Here is a 17741-nt window from a genome sequence, read left to right on the forward strand (position 1 = left end):
ATTTGTGCGAGTCGAAAACACCACTTACAATTGTCACAGAACCTCAATAGGGCTACAATCCTACTCGTGAATATGCAGTTGCTCTAGTAGATAACAGGGCTAGGGGAAGCGCATCTGGCCATCGCAATCTTGTACTTTCTTGAATCTTTGCCAGTTTCAGTTTGAGAGTACCATTGCACTTTTTAACCAGGCTTGCTGCCTGGGGGTGGTTCGCTGCATGAAACTTCTGTGTAATCTGTAAACCTTTGCACTCCAATTCAATCACTTTAGCATTAAAGTGACTTCCGTTATCACTCCAGATCACACGGGGCAATCCGTAGCGCGGGAAGTATCCCTTTGAATGGACCTTCGCCACAGTTGTATTCTCTTTAGTAAGGTAGGCCTCGATCCATTTACTGATTGCGCAGACCACCACTAACACGTATTTCAAATTATTGACTCGTTCCATTTCAATATAATCTATTTGAAGGTCCTCAAATGGGAAGGAAGGTGGGGCAAAGTTACCAGTGAGCGTAGGAATGCCTTTTCATGAATTGTGCTTCAAACAAATAATACAAGTCTTCACTAGGTGCTGAGCTACCTTGCTAATATTATCATTTTGCCTTATAGGGTCTAACAATTTACATATTCCGTTACTGTTAATATGTGCTGGACCATGGGCCATTGTAACAACAGGAAGCGCATATGAAGTAACCATTGCTGCTTTCCTGACAGATCAATCCAACGCTCATTTTCGTCAAATCGGCCTGTCCTCTCCTCTCCTCCTGCCAATTTGTCTACAGTAGGCCCGCCTTGAATTTCTCTGACATTAATTAATTGCAAGTTTATATAGCGCTAGGATCGACTCCCGGAGGAGTATCTCCGCGCTTCGACCGCTGCGAAACCCTTCCTGGCTTCCCTGAGAGATGGTCCCTTAATGGGTATCTCCAGGGTGAGACCAGGCATCCCCGGCGGTCTGGTGGGGCCGTTAGTGAAGATGAGGCAAGCTAATGCCCAGAGTTGCCGAGTGTGATCGCTGATCAGAGTGGGCACCGAGGCGAGAGAATTATCGAGTCCGCTGACCCTGGTCCAGAAACCTGCCGCGTCGGGAATCGAACCCTGGTCCCGGGCCGTCCTCTGTCCTAGTGAGTCCGTCCTAGTGAGCCACACTACTTCACCGTAGTGTATCCTCAAACATGCCATTATCCGGAACCACCCTAGCAGGACCAGCTACAATTACCTGAGTCATTTTTGATCTTGCTGTATCCTTGGCAACTTGGTCCGCAAACGCATTGCCCTTCCCCACATCATCTGTAATGGGTTTGTAAGCACTACACTTTATTATTGCTAACTTATCAGGGAGCCCCAAAGCGGACAGCAATCTTTGTATCAATGGGGTATTCTGTATCCACTGTCCATGCAATGTTAGGAAACCTCTCTCCGCCCAGAGGCGCCCAAAGTTACGGGCTACCCCAAAGGCGTACTGGCTGTCTGTATAAACATTAACAGCGAGTTCCTCACTCAGCTCACAAGCCCTTAATAGCGCAACTAATTCTGCAGCTTGGGCCGATTGGTGTGGGATGCAGGATGTCTCAACTACGGAATGCAGTGTCGCGATTGCATAGGCTGCAGTAGTGGTACCATCTGGCAGCTTGAAGCACGAGCCATCAACATACAGTTCCCCTTGGGATTCAGATAAGGGAACGTCAGTCAGGTCTACCCATCCCTTTGTTTCCTCCTCAGTCTGAAACAAACAATCATGGACGTAATTGTCCTTTTCTTCCAACGGGAGAGGTAGTAACGTGGCTGGGTTCAAAGTAGTAATATGCTGTGTAAACAAAGTCAATTCATATCCAGTATTTTAAAAATCTATCATGAGCACTGTGCATGCAGAGGATTCAGAGGGTAGTACTGTCCATATAAATACTTTGGATTTGTTTTCTTTACCCATTTAGTTAAATTACTATGTCAAAGGAAGTTCAGAACTATTAAGAATCTCTTCCCAGATATGGCCCCATACCAGTTCACTTGTCTCTGACATGATAGATTTTTAAAATACTAGCATGCCACGCAATCCAGGAATATCCATGAATTTTAAGCTGACCCCCTTAAATATACTCACGCTTATAGACTACAAGCATAAATAAAATCAAGTTCTTCTATCTTTATTGGGTGGTAATTACCCAGATCAATCCCCCGAGAGAGATCAGCATGACTTTAATTTATTTAGAATTTTTTCCTAATTTCCATATTCGTTCTCTACTTTGCTCTAGTCCACTTTCTATATTCGAAATTGGAGCATCAGATGATCTGGGGCCCCACCGGGTCGGAAGTATCACCGGCAGAGCGGTGAGCTTCAACTTTACCTACTGTGCCTTGCTGAGAAATAGTCTTGTCAGGCCCTGTGTTTCAAACTACATACATCTTATTCTTATAGCAGAGTTTATACCAACCCTCAGCTAATGACTTCATCCATATATTTCTTCCCCTCCCCCTTTCTCTTTTTTTCCCTTTTCCTTCTATCTTGTCGTTTTCTTCTTCTCTTACATTTATACAGACCTATTTGCTCAAACACAGCTACCTAGAGGTATGTGTTGGATTGCACTGTAGCGTTTCACTGACTACGATATTCACGCATGTCACTTAGGTCACGAATAAGAGTGCCGAGTGTCACATAAGAATGATTTCACCACAGACTCACTGATTACTGCACACATGCCCACTGCATCTTTGCGGGTGTGCACACTTGCATGATACCTTTTTTTAGCACAAGTTGCTGTTATGGTAACGTAAAGCTAGAAATATGATTCAAGACGTTGATAGTTCAGCATGATCACGGGTTTTGAAATCTTCCCTTCTTGTGCATCGCACAATAAGATGTCTTCCACATACCATCTCAGGATCCTCGACGCAGTCACGTTACAAAATTGCTTTATACTTGTCTTCACCGCCGGTCACGGTATACTCAAGTTGTATTCCATCTTACTGTATATGTATACTGTCCACAACAAGTTTTTTCTGTGTTATTTCCAGCCCTGAAGATTCGCGTGATGCGATGAAACACGTGTCGGCTGGCTGTTGTTAAGCCTTGAAAATTAAAAGAGGACACAAGGATTCTCCCTTGTCATTATATTCATTTCCTATTATTGTTCACTCCAACTGTTTCTCTGCATGTTTTTACAACTATGAAGAATGTATACATTGACCTACGTCTACAGAAATTTATAGTGTGTGCATAGGGTACGTCTTTGTAGTAATTGTTAGGTCCTGTCAGCTCGCTGGCATCACCATTGGGTGGTTACATGGTTTTCCACTCACCCAGTTGCACCACAAACTACTGCACATTAGTGCTTCCATACAGGCAGTGCGCCCATTTCAAGATTGACATTTAAAAACCATTCCCACTTTTAACCTTCAAGCTCCTCACCCACGCACACAAGGCCTCCATGGCACCGAACCAGCGTACCTCAACAGATGACTCAGCCTTTAAAATCCCGCCCACCAGCTCCGCTCCGCAGACCACGCCCTCACCACTGTCCCCTGCATTTGAAGAATGACCGCCGATGGCAGATCATTCTCCGAACTCGCGGCCAAGATGTGGAACACCCTCCCCATCCGCCTACGGCAGACCGAAGACCTTCTAAACTTCAGAAGACTCCTCAAGACATGGCTCTTCGAACAGTAGCAGCACACCCCCTCTAGCGCCTTGAGACCCTCACAGGTATGTACTGCACTTTACAAATGCTATGATTGATTGATTGATTGATTGAAGCCCGGCCTGGTGATAGGCGGAGGTCAAGTCCAAGGATGAAAAATGCCTTGCCCCCTCAAGAGAATCCAGCATTTTAGTTATGTTGGGTAAAGGGTAATGATCAACAATAACTGCTTTGTTGAGCTCCCTCGAGCCGACACAGAGCCTGGCTTCCCCATTGGCTTGCGGGCCATAGTAACAGGAGGGACCCACTCCGTTGCTTCAACTTCTTGAATGATGCACTTGGCTAAGAGATTGTCTAATTCAACTTTCATGCACTCCATTGCTAACAGAGGTGCATTCCTAACCTTAGCAGTTTTTGGAACAGCATTAGATTTGACCTTTATCTGATGTACATAGCTTTTGAGACACACCCAGCTCACCAGCAAAGACCTCAGGGAATTCCTTGATCCAGTTTCGATTAGCATTACTAACAACCCCAACTGGTAGTAATTCTTTTACGCAGACAGATCTCATCGTGATCAAGGCAGATATGTAGATCATGCTGATGGAACCAACTTATGAGCGAATTCCCTTTCATCAAGACATAGGTTTTAACAGGCATGGCTCTCCCGTTGAAGTCAATTGTGCCCCAGAAATAACCCAGCAACTCAATAGTCACCTATTGGTCTAATGTCTGGCTTCAACAGGGTGACTTCGCCCAGCAAATTACGCTCATAAAATGTTTTTGGTACTAGAGTTATCTTGGCCCCAGAGTCGAACAGCATGCTCATTGGAGCATCATTGATCAAAACTAGCTCCTGAGGGCCATCACTAGCATTCCCTGTGAATGGGAGAATATTGATTCCTTCCAATTCTTCTTCATAATATTCAACTTCCATGACTTTTTTATGCTTGTTACCCTTTCTGCAGCTTTTTGAGACGTGACTTTTTCTCGCACAAGTTTTTCACATGGCCTTCCAGCCTGGGCGGTCTTTAAAGTTGGCCATATGGCCAGGGTTGCCACACCTGAAGCACTTCACCTGAAAATTCTTTGTGTTAAAGGGCTTTGAAGTGGTGCTCAATTTGGGTTCAACGAATCTATCCACCAGCACCTTGACATCAATGTACTCCTTTTTTCACCTGAACTGTCTGTGCATATAATATCAACACACGCTCTTGAATGCTAGTGACTTTTGGCTATGGTCAGCACTTCTTGAAGCAATGGCTTTTCTTCTTGCCACCGGGCGTCTCTCGTTTTGTCGAGGGCGCATCCCAACATGAACTGATATCTTAACCGCTCCTCTAAGCTGCACCAAAATTGCACGTGGAAGCCAATTTGTGCAAGGTAGTCATGTACTGTTTGACCGACTCATCCTGCCTTTGCATCCTTCTCCCAAAGTGATATCGTTCAAGGACAGTACTCACTTTGGGGAAGTGGTGCAAGTCCAACTTTTTGAAGCAGATTTCGTATTCATTAAGAATGGCAGAGTCACTATCAGAGAGTTCAGGAAGGTGTTCAAAGAATTCTTGTCCCTCAGAGCCCACACAATGCATTAATAATGAGGCTTTCCTCTCTGCGCTGAAGGAAGTGCCACAGACACGAGCATAATGTGTGAAAACCTTCTTCACTTCAGCCACGAGAGAGAAGGAACTGCTGGAGATGTCAACAAGAAGGGAGGGGCAGTGACATTTTGTATGATGTACGTGCTATGTTTTGACTTAGTTACTACTTAAGGGTGAACTTCAGTGATCTGCTTACAGTGCGCAATATCCACAAGCCTTATACGCTGTGCGTATCAGCGAAACTGCGTGAAACTTCAGCAATTAAAATTTAGGCCAATGCGCAATCCCAGAAACTGTATTTGCTGTGCGCACCAGTGGAACCATCAGCCCGAATACTGATGGCACATATTCATACAGGGAGGAGTCACATTAGTCTGGTACTCAATTACATGTGTAGATGTGAGTCGGGTGGTGCCTGATAACTGAAAGGCACACATTTGTTTACATACAATTTCATATATGTCTGATTTATTATTCCTATTACAGTGCCTTCTACATTGAGAAGGCCCGTCCTAGACCAGTGGGAGGACAAAACCCATGCCTACAAATGAGCGACCTGAAGTGTAATACTGAGAAAAAGTAACCTGGAGGAATGCTGCAAATTAAAGTAAATGAAAAACAATTAATAAAGAACTACATAACAACAGCTGTGTGACCTGGAAGCCAATTGTTTCTCAATTTAGCCCTAGTTTGTGATTACCTTACAGTGCTCACATTATCATCCGCGCTAGAAGAGATGGGAGCCTGGGGTGTCTGGTCACAGAAGCTCATTTACATACAAAGGGGGTGACAGCCTGTTCACAACGCACAGCACAACTTGTTTACGTAAAGTGCTAGTACACAGAACAGGGTAAAGTCTTGTGTCTCTTTTTTTCATTTTCTTTAATATATCCTGCACCTTGCTCTGTTCTTCTCTTTCTCTCATTTCAATTCATCATAAATTACTCAATTCAATTCAAAATTCCTTTATTCGACTGTATGCATTACAGTCATAAAAGTACAGTAAAAAACATATACATACATGACACTATAAAAACATTTCATCAGGAGCGAGAAAGCGCACAAGATCATATAGTCTCTAAAACAAATATAAATATACTGTTTATCTAAAACATATTTCCAGGGGACGGATGATTCAAAGAGCTTTTTCTAAATTTCAGGGCTGTTTTTAGAAAGTTACATAGAAAAAAAGTGCTTTCACAATGTAGCATTTGGAGATAAAGCAGTGCTGGCCTTATTTGTACATAATTCAATTGTTTAAAAAGGGGTTTTAAAAACAGTTTTCGAGGTATCATATAGTAGGAGCATATAAATAAAAAGTGAGCCAGGTCTTGCGGAGACTTACTGTCGCAGCCGCAAGCTGGCAACACTTGTCCCCTATGGGCCCCACTAGGCACAGCTAGCAACAAGTGAAATAAGTTAAAGCGAAACCTAGACAACAAGAAGCGTTCATGTCTAGAGATGGACCAGGATAGGTAGGGTTCAATTAGCATACACGATTTTGTTAAAATATGCCTCCTCACACTACCTTTTTTAAGCTCTGACTCTTCCCTAGCAAGCTGTCGATTCAACAGAAAGGTGTCCTTTACATAAGTTACATCGTGTTTAGATACTTGCTGCGGTGCTAGGAAAAGTTCCAAACGACCCAGTTCATGAAGACAGTTTTTGATGTATTTTAACCAGGGTATCTTAAGTTTTCCTTCCCAGGTTAGTGCTTCAAGAAGGATATTTTTGGTAAAAGGTATGTCATCATTCGTCCAGCAGTTTAACCAGCACAACAAGGGGTTTACAGCAATCTTGTCCCCCAAGTAAGGTATACCCAATTCCTCGTGAATGGAGAAATCGGCTGTGCCTTTAGGTAGACATAATACCTGTTTTAGGAAGTTGTTTTCAGTTGTTACCAGGTAGCCCGCAGGGACAAAACCCCAAATTTCACTCCCGTAACAGGCTACAGATATGCTTTTAGCTTGGTACAATTTCATCAAAGCAACCACTGGTGTGTTTCCGATTTTACGTGCAAAGTCAGCTATTGCAGCATTAGTCCTTGCTGTTTCTCCCTTTTTCTTCCTTACTGCAGGACCCCATGTGAGTTTATGATCAAACAGCACACCTAGGTATGAAAAAGTCTTTGTTATTGGTATTTTTTCCCCATTAACAGAGAAGGGATAAGACTTTTTTGAACCAGATCCTAACTTCATAACAAATGATTTAGTATTATTAATGCTTAGGCCCTGTGATTTCATAAATTGGAAGAAAGAGTCAAGAAATATTTGAAGGCCCAGTGCAGTCCTGGAGATAGGACGGCGTCGTCTGTATAAAGCAGAACAGGTACGCCCTTTCTCCCTATGTATGGGTAGTCAGTTTTTGTTTTTAAAAGATGCTCCTCGAGTCCATTAATATATAAATTAAAAAGAAATGGCGCTAAAATACAGCCCTGCCTAACCCCCTGATTTATCTTAAAGTCTCTAGTAACTTTCAAGTCTTTGGTATAGCGAACATTTGCTTACGTGCCACTATGAAAATCAGCTAAAAAGTTAATCAAGTTCTTCTCGACCCCCATTTTGAGTAAAACGTCCCAGAGCTTATTTCTATCAACACAATCAAAGGCCGATGAAAGGTCCATAAAGGCCATATATAAAGATCCATTTCTGGCCAGGGTATACTTGCCAGAGATTAGGTATAGATTCAGGCATTGAGTTATTGTTGAGTGCCCTGGCCTGAACCCGTATTGAACGGGTGACATTACATTGTTATTTTTAGCCCACGTGGTCAGCCTATTTAAAATTATTCCTTCCACTACGTTGGCAACTGAGTTTATCAGGGAGTTTATCAGGGAGATGGGCTGCGTTACTTCTGTCACCCTTCTTGTAAACGGGTACTATAGTTGAAACCCCCCAGGATTTTGGACTCCCGATTGCAACAGCAGCATTGACAACTGCAGTAAGAATTGGGGCCCAAAATGAGATGTTTGATTTGTATAGATCCGGGGGAAGGCCGTCTGGGCCCGGGGCCTTATTACTGGTTAAATCACGGATCCCCTTTTCGACTTCTTTGACTGTGAATTGCAGGGATGCTTCCTCTGGAAATTTAATTTCTTGTATCGTCACCGGATCATCGCTCTTGAAAATTATACTAAAATGAGAAACCCACTCATTCTCAGGTATGTTGGTTCCAATACTGACAGCATTAGGGTCATCAAACAGCGGTTTATTGATTATGTTCCAAAACTTAGAGCTATTTCTCAAGATTGAGGGATCGAGCAAAGACTCCCAAATATTCGCTTTTATATCCTTTTTGCGGGATGCCAAGGTTGATTTATATTAGAATCGCAAGATTTTGATGTAAGCGGTATCCCTTGGCTTTTTCTTGAGAGCCATTTTCAAATTTCGATTAGCTGCTGAACAAGCGTGGTCAAACCATCTAGGCTGGCAAACATTTGGACCTTTTATTGGAACAGATAGCAGTTTGTCAATCCTTTGAAGGATAGTAGCAAAAGCAGATAGAATAGTTTCAGGTGGGGTAGACTCAGAGGCACAAATATTCAGTTCCAGATTGCAACTTGCTTTTACAGACTTATACAAGGTGTCACTGTTTATCATGGACCATTTCAAACGACGATTTCCGTTGATCAACTTTGAAGTACCCATATCTCTACGGTTTTTCCGTAGTTCAAAAAGACCCTCTCCTAGTTCAATTGTGATTGGGTTGTGGTCGCTAAAAATGCTTTCATGTATATTAAAATTTGAAACTAAGTTTACCAAGTCAACAGAAAGAAGAATATGGTCTATGAAAGAGCCGTGCTCAGAGCCTTTATAAGTTGGTACTTCATAGACGAAGGAGTCATCTTTCAGGGACATAGCGATGCTCAGATTCCGGTCATCTATTAGCTTATTGACATTAGTACCTCGCGGGCAATGAGCAAAATGAAGTCCCGACTTATTCCCACATTCCAAGGAGTCCAAGGTTGTCTCAGTCGGATTTCCACAGATATGTGCGTTGAAATCACTGATGATTATCTTATTCCGTGGCAATTTTGCTAATTCATCTCGCAAATAGTTGTGGAGCTTGATGATGTTGCACTCTCCTGATGGTGTTACTGAATTATAAAAGTTAACTACGGTTAGTGCTTTTTTACCCTTCCTTAGCTCCAAGACCTGGATGTTCCTGTTTTCCAGTTTCTTGGTGTTAACCTTGAGAATGAGGGAAAGGCTGATAAATGTTGCCAGACCCCCCTTTGATCTGCCACTAGGCGATGGAATTGCCGGGACAAAGAAGCTCTGAAACCCCTCAATGGAGACACTATTATCTGTAAGCCATGTTTCCTGGAAACACAGTATAGCAAATTTCCTAATAAATTTCATCCACGTCTGGTCTTTTACTTTTGCGGCCAATCCTGCGATGTTCCACGAGAGAATTTTTATAGTGTTAAATACATCGTGATCTTTCAGTGGCTCATAAGTCGTGTTAGGAGATAGGTGTGGATTTTGAGTAGGTCGGCTCGTTGCAGCTGCTGGTTGGTTGCTAATACTGTGTAACGGGTTAAGAGCTATTGTAGGAGAAGAGCTACCTAATTCAAGAGTGAAAAGAGTAGGTGCTACTTGTGGGGGGAGATTCTCAAGGGAGGGTGTTACAGGCTCTATTGAATTAATGACCGGTCCCACTCTTGCAAGGTCAAAAGTGCTTATTAGATTATCAGTGCTTATGATATTAACTCGTTCCATGCAGTTTGACAAGTCAAGTAAATTACTAGGGGGCGAGACGGATGTCAGTCAATCCACCTCATCCAAATAGTCATAGGAATACAAGGCATCATATCTATTTGATGTCGGAACCTCATATTGATTTTGAAATAGATAGGGATATGCATGATCTCGTTTATGCGTGTATTATACGGGTCCCATTCTCTCGTACGCTATTGGAGGTGGATGATTAATTAGTCTACCTTCCCATGGTTGTGCATGTCCTTGATGTTCAAAATCTAAGGTCATCCTCTGACTAGGGGCGAGAGGGGGTGCCCATGATTGAAGATGGGCTTGGGGCTCCAAAGACCCCTCATGGTCATAGTTTAGTTGGAAATTTTTACTTTGCCCGTTTGTGTTATGGGGGTAAAAGTAGCTTAAACCCATAGTACGAATCAGGCTATTCGTTGACGGACTCCTCCAGTTAATGATAAATTTCGTCACTCCTCTGTCTTTAAAATTAACTACAATACAATCACCCTCTGTTGATTTAAATCGAGAGCCCACCCAATCTACTCTCTTCACTTGGGATATAGTCCCGTTTATATGAGAGGGAAGTGGCCTGTGTGTTGTTAACCATTGCATAACCTTATTTTTTAGTTCCACATAAGTCTCCCCACTGTTTTCTGCCAGTTTGGGAACCCCAATCATGACAATTGTATGTGTGTTAGATTCAGGTGGAAGGTTTATGTGGATAGGTCTTTTTACTATCATCGGTTTAGGCTGATTTGTCCCTGTTGTCTTGATGGGAATATTCAGCGTTAATGATGTAGGGTGCCTCATTGATTCCACTTTTGCTGTAGCTGATTCTGATGGAGAACCCTCAGCAGCCCATTCACTGTCATCGGTTTCATCACGTTCCTGTATAGGTTGTATATTAATCACAGGTAAGGCTATTGCCTGCGATGGATTGGACACTACTTGTGTAGTTATTACTGAGTTAGATGTGGCTGGAGATCCCTGTCGCTGAGATGATGTCTGTGTAACAGTACCTTTTGTAGCTTCTTTAGTGGTTTTAATGATTTTAGTGTTAGTAACTTTAAGAGTTTTGCTTGCTGGGACGAAAGTAGAATTAGAAATAGGCGTGTTTAGCATTTTGAGAATGTTAGTGGATACTTCATTTTGTGCTCTCTCAAATTTGCCTAAAGCCTTCTCTATGTTGATAACTCGATTACTAATAGGCTGTAAGAGAGATTTAACCATAGATTCTATTTCACTCAGGAGGGATATTTTCATTATCGATATTTGATCTATTTGCCTCGTCTGATCTTCAACCAAAATACTTTCAGTATTATTCTTCTCATATCGGAGTGTATCCGAGGCTTGGTTGGATGTCAAAGAAATGCCAGTTGTGGTTACTGTAGAAGGTTTCACCTGTCTAGATTTTTGCCACATATCTTTGATTGATTGTTTCGGTTTAACTATTGAACAATGAGTTTTTCTCGACAAATGTTTTGTTTTTCGTTTTTTCTTATGATGCTGAGTTTTACTTATTGGATCTTGAGTTATTACCGGGGTCAGTTGAGTGTCAGGTATTTGATCCTCCACTAATTGAACATCTAGTTCTAAGGACGATGTGTGCAGGCAGCTTATGATGTTATCAAGGCTAGTTGACACCAGAGGACTACTCTCCATTGTATTCCCTGCAGGGCGTGTAAACAGGGATTTCGAGGTATTGCCCTTCATATGCGACCCTGGAAGTTCTGTGAATGACTGCATTAATAAAGATTCCTGGGAATTAATTGTGGCATCCAATTGATTTATGTTATCAGTAGTGTGCAATGACAGGTTTGGAAAACACAAATCTGGGGTCAAGGAAAGTTGTCGCTCTGTGTCCTGGATGGCATCCGCCACTACATTAATAGTTTTTTGTTACATGAGGTCTATGGCAGTTATGATAGGTCGCGGTATGCTCACAGAATTTGATCTTGTTGTGGATCTCGTTGCCATCGGAGTTTTCTTAACTTTGGACATCCTTGAATTATAGATATATAACTATGTACCGTATGTCTAGTAAGCAGATTACCTTATGACAGGATGTCTTATAAGGAGATGTTAAGGGGGTGGCCCGTCCCGGCCGCTTCAGGCCTCTGAGGGCCACAGAGGGCCCGCCCTTTGCCCGGGCTTAGCCCGGCACGATCCCGCGTGCTCCCGCGAGGCGGGAGGTGAGTGCCGATTTATAGCGCCTCCTGGCGCGCTCCGCCTCGACGCGACTTCCGGTTGCAGAGGCCTCTGGGAGTTGTGGTTTTTTCTCTGTCTCCCCCACACTGCGGCAGCGCTGTTGGAGTGAGGCTGCGGCAGGGGGATGACAGGCAGCGGTGGAGCAGCGCCGCAGGCAGCAGTGCCGGTGTCTCAGGATTCCCTCTGGCAGGTATGAGGTCCGTTATCTCTGTGCAGGCAGGAAATGATTGTACGAGCACCCGCTCCTCAGCAGGTAAGTGCCGATTTATAGCACCTCCTGGCGCGCTCCGCCTCGACGCGACTTCCGGTTGCGGAGGCCTCTGGGAGTTGTGGTTTTTTCTCTGTCTCCCCCACACTGCGGCAGCGCTGTTGGAGTGAGGATGCGGCGGGGGGATGACAGGCAGCGGTGGAGCAGCGCTGCAAGCAGCAGTGCCGGTGTCTCAGGATTCCCTCTGGCAGGTATGAGGTCCGTTATCTCTGTGCAGGCAGGAAATGATTGTACGTAAAGTGCTAGTACACAGAACAGGGTAAAGTCTTGTGTCTCTTTTTTCATTTTCTTTAATATATCCTGCACGTCGCTCTCTTCTTCTCTTTCTCTCATTTCAATTCATCATAAATTACTCAAATTCACTATTGCTTTATCAGCACGGCACAAGTCAGGGGTAGCCATAGTTTGAAGGGGTCCCCCGACTATTATCTAGAAACAGGACTCAGTTCCACATAGCTCCTTAGCCTGCAACTGGTAATTGTTACTTTGTGCCCCAGCACTGCAGACACAGGCCTCTGAGTGTTTGTTTGTGTGAGTGGCGCAAGAGAGGAACAGAGAACTTGACACAATTAGTCCTTCTATTGCTTAATACATTGTAAATGTGAAACACTTTGGGGCTTAGGGGCTGTATAAAGAATAACGTCAGGAAACAAACGCAAATTAAAAGCACATTTCATTTATTTGCTGAAAACTGTTTAAAAATGTAATTTCCAAGTTCCACATATCTGTTTAAAAATATTTACACTTTCAGTCATTTTTCGAGTTTAGTTACAAACTAATAGTGGGCAAAACACATGATGTATAAAAACTGAAACCAAAAACTTATTTTTACATTATTTTGTTTCATGTTTTTAAAACAGGCCGTCAACCTTTCACGTGAAAATTATTATAAGGGCCTGACATCACTTCTTGTGATGTCACTACATGTGACGTCACTGTGATTTGCATATGATAATGGGCTCCTTCACTATTTTCCTTACTTGTGCCCTGTTTATTGGCATGACATGGGTCTATAGGTATTAAAAATAAACATTAAATTCACAGGTGTTCAGCCCATTTCCCTGGTGATGTCACACATTGGCATGTATTTGGCTGCTTCTTCTATTTTTAGATGAGTACAAATAACGTACCGTGACCACCTGGATCTCATCCGAGACGGTCGCTCCCCCCCACGCTCCCTGGCAAAGAATTCTGCTGCAAAATCATCTGGCTGGTATCGTAGCAGCACGCTTGCTCGCACTTGCATCTGTGTCAACGCGCTTGTTTAAATACCTGCTTCCGACTTCGCGCTCGTGTAATTTAGCCCTTTAAATATCGCGCGTCATTTATAAGGAACTAATAACATCGGACTCCATTGGAATAGCACTGTTAACATCGCGCTCGACATTTAATCACAGCGCCCAAGTAATTTTGCATTGTTAAACATCGCGCACAACAGGATTAGCAAATTCACATAGCGCTTTGTTGACTCATAGCGCCGTACCTCACACTAAGCTAGCATTTTGGTAATACTTCGTGTGACTGCCGCCTTTTATAATCTGCATCTTTTTCTGCTGCCTCAATTGTGTGCACTATTGTTATTTAGCTTTGCACTGACCAAAGGCTGCCCAAGTTTCACTTTCTAACTCCATTTTGTATCCAGGTTGTTGTCTACTCCCTTGCCCCGCCTACCCTCCCGGCTAACTCCTCCCAGCTGACCCTCCCACGCTCCGCCCCCTCCACTATCCATTTAAAGCAGATGTCCCAACGCGCAGCGTCCACGCGTTACGGCCGCGCCGAAGGTGCGCCAAAGGTAAGCCCGTCTACGCCCGTCTGCGCCTGGACCGCGCCGAGCGCCAGACCCCCTGGTCCACGCAATGCCCAGCCCACCCGCATTACATACGACTCAGCCACCCTCCTAGCACTTAATCCTGGCCGACTCCCCAACTGCGCCCAAGCCTCACCTGGACACACCCATGGACCCTTCACATGCATCTCCTGCAAGTTTGACGGCACAAAAACCAATTCCGCATCCACTAACACCAAACATAGATCTGACGCCAACCACCTTAAATGCTTCCTACTCAACACCCGATCGGTCCACAGCCACGCCATCAACCTTTGGAATCTACTAGACACCATCTCTCCAGACGTCGCCTTCCTAACAGAAACATGGATGAACGCCTCTTCGGCCCCAGACATCACCATAGCCATCCCGGAAGGCTACAAGATCATCCGAAAAGATCGCCCCAAACAAACAGGAGGAGGCATCGCCATCGTCCATAAGAACTCCATCCGCATCTCAACCAGCTCAGACGACAACCTCTCTAGCGCCGAACACCTTCACTTCCAGATCCACACCGACCCCAAGACCACACTCAGAGGCACACTCCTATACAGGCCACCAGGACCCCGTGCACAATTCACTGAAGACATCACTGAAAAAAACATTCTGTCGCCAATCCAATACGGGTTCAGACCAGGTCACTCCACGATAGCTCAATGTCTGAACCTGTACTTAATAAATGGCAAATACACCATGGCAAGAAAAGGGTCCATCTACATGGCCTTTATGGATTTATCATCCGCCTTCGATTGCGTTGATAGAGGTAGGCTCTGGGAGGTCTTGCAAAAAATGGGTGTGGAGCAAAACCTCATTAACTTTTTAGCGGATCTCCACTCGGACACTAGAGCAAATGTCCGCTTTACACAAGATATGAAAGTAACCAGGGACTTTAGGATAAACCGGGGGGTTAGACAAGGGTGCATCTTAGCCCAGTTTCTTTTTAATCTTTACATCAATGAACTGGAGGAACATCTATTAAAAACTGGTACAGATTACCCATACATAGGGAGGAAGGGCGTGCCCGTCTTGCTATATGCGGACGACGCCGTCCTAATCTCCAGAACGGCGATTGGCCTTCAAACTCTGCTAGATTCTTTTTTCGCATTTATGAACTCCTGTGGCCTGAGCATTAACAATTCGAAATCTTTTATTATGATGACTGGCTCAGGTCCAAAAAAAAGTTACCCCCATTCTGTAAATGGCGAAAAAATACCGACAACCAGGACCTTTTCGTATCTTGGTGTCCTTTTTGACCATAAATTAACTTGGGCACCTGCAATACAAAAGAAAAAGGGCGAGGTAGTGCGTGTAAACGCAGCTATAATGGATTTTGCAAAGAAAATGGGTAATAGCCCAGTGGCCGCTGTTTTGAAGTTATATCAAGCCAAAAGCATTGCAGTTGCGTGCTATGGGAGTGAAATATGGGGATCCGAACCCCTAGATGCCCTTGAGGTCACTGAAAATAATTTTTTAAAGCAAGTTTTAAGGCTCCCCAGGGGTACGGCAAACTTCTCTGTTCACGCGGAACTAGGTATGTCCTATTTAAGTGACAGGATAGCTGTAAATCCTTTGCTATGCTGGCTAAATAGCTGGCTAAATCTAAATATACCCCTCACTAGAAACATCCTGCAAGAGGCATTAGAGTGGGAAGGGAAGTATAAGATCCCGTGGATAAAATATGTCAGAAGATGTCTCTCTGAATTAGGCCGGCCGGATCTTTTTCTAGCCCCTGAAAAAATAACTAATTCTGATGTAATTTATGTGAAGAACACTTTTATGGCAACTAGGTACTTGGCAAGGGAGGAGAGAGAGTATGAGAAAAATAGTGTGAGATTGCACGCTCTCACAAAAACGAGCCTTCAAATAGAACCTTATTTAGTCTGGCCTTTGTCGGGTTACGAACGCTTTTTGCTGACAAGGTTCCGATTTGATATGTTCCATCTTTTGCTAGCTGTACCAAGTGGGGCACATAGAGGACAAGTGTTGCCAGCTTGTGGCTGCGACAATAAGTCTCCACAAGACCTGGCACACTTTATTTTTCTGCTCATATTATACAGTCCCTCGTAACTTGTTTTTAAAACCTTTACTACAACAGCTCCATTTTGCACAATTCAGACCAGCACTTTATTACCTTCAAATGCTAAATAGCGACTGTACCCTGTTTTTATGTAGTTTTTTAAAACTTGCATTTAAACATAGGAAAAGCATGGAAGGTTAATTAATTTTGCTACTGATATGAATCTTTTTAAATTAATATTGTATTTTTATTGCTTTTAAATCACAAATTTGTAATTTCGCTTGTGCTCGTGTTTATGTGGTAACAAACATTTTCTCGTATAAATTTTATTGTGTGTCAAATGTCTTTGAAATGTACTTTTATGATTGTTATATGTAAACAATCGAATAAAGATATTTTACTTACTTACTCACTGACTTTATCACCCAACACGCCCTCTCCTCCGAGGACTACATCCTATTGGGAGACCTCAATTTTCACCTGGAAAAGAGCAACAACACCACCACCACCACCCTTCTGGACAATCTCGCCAACCTAGGACTCAAACAACTTGTTAATACCCCCACACACCGCGCAGGACACACTCTCGACCCTATCCTCACCTCCAGCAAACATATTTCCTTCAGTCACACCGCAGTTCTCCAATGGACGGACCACAGCTGCGTTCACTTTGTCTACAAAAAGACCACATCCCACAACCATCCTCAACCTACTCTGCAAAGAAATTGGAACAAAATCACCATCGACCAGATCTCCACACCGCTTCTTCAAAACCCCCCTGCCCACTCATCGAACCCCAACCAAGCAGCCATCAACCTCACACAATGGCTAACCGACACTGCCGACAACCTAGCACCTTTGAAAAAACGTCAAATCAAACTAGGCAGCAAAAACGCCCCCTAGTTCAACGATGATCTTAAGAAATCCAAGAAACTCTGTCGCTCCCTTGAGAAGACCTGGAAAAAAGACCCAAACACCAACACCAGGGACGCCTTCAAAAACGCCTCCCGCATACACCACCAATTGATCCGGACTGCCAAGAAAACCGCATTCAAAGACAGACTAGACAAAAACGCCCACAACAGCAAGGAACTATTCAACATCGTCAAAGAGTTTACCAACCCCATTGCCAACTCCAACGACATCACCCCCTCTCAAACCCTTTGCGACTCACTAGCTTCGTTCTTCCACAACAAAATCGCAGACATCCACAACAGCTTCAACAACCAACCCGAAGACCAACCCACCAAACCCTCTGCCGTACCTTCACCCCCCTTGAACATCCTTAATGACAAGAACCCAATCTCCACTGAGGACACCATTCGCCTGATGAACTCCATCCATTCAGGATCCCCCTCAGACCCTTGCCCTCACCACATCTTCAACAAAACAGACTCCATCATAGCACCACACCTCCGAGACGTCATCAACTGCTCCCTCAAATCCGGCACCTTCCCAGAAAGCTGGAAACACAC

General features: G+C 43.9%; 1 protein-coding gene across 1 annotated transcript in view; it reads right to left on the reverse strand.

The window, feature by feature from the left end:
* The window catches only part of LOC147662747 (uncharacterized), a 418861-nt gene that overhangs the window by 149369 nt on the left and 251751 nt on the right, over positions 1-17741 (reverse strand). Inside the window, 2 exon segments of the mRNA XM_086950928.1 lie at positions 8654-9558; positions 10564-11706. Coding sequence (XP_086807054.1) covers positions 8654-9558; positions 10564-11706 — 2048 coding nt within the window.

Source organism: Lissotriton vulgaris, unplaced genomic scaffold (genome assembly GCF_964263255.1).
Source record: "Lissotriton vulgaris unplaced genomic scaffold, aLisVul1.2 SCAFFOLD_1034, whole genome shotgun sequence".
NCBI classification, from domain to species: domain Eukaryota; kingdom Metazoa; phylum Chordata; class Amphibia; order Caudata; family Salamandridae; genus Lissotriton; species Lissotriton vulgaris.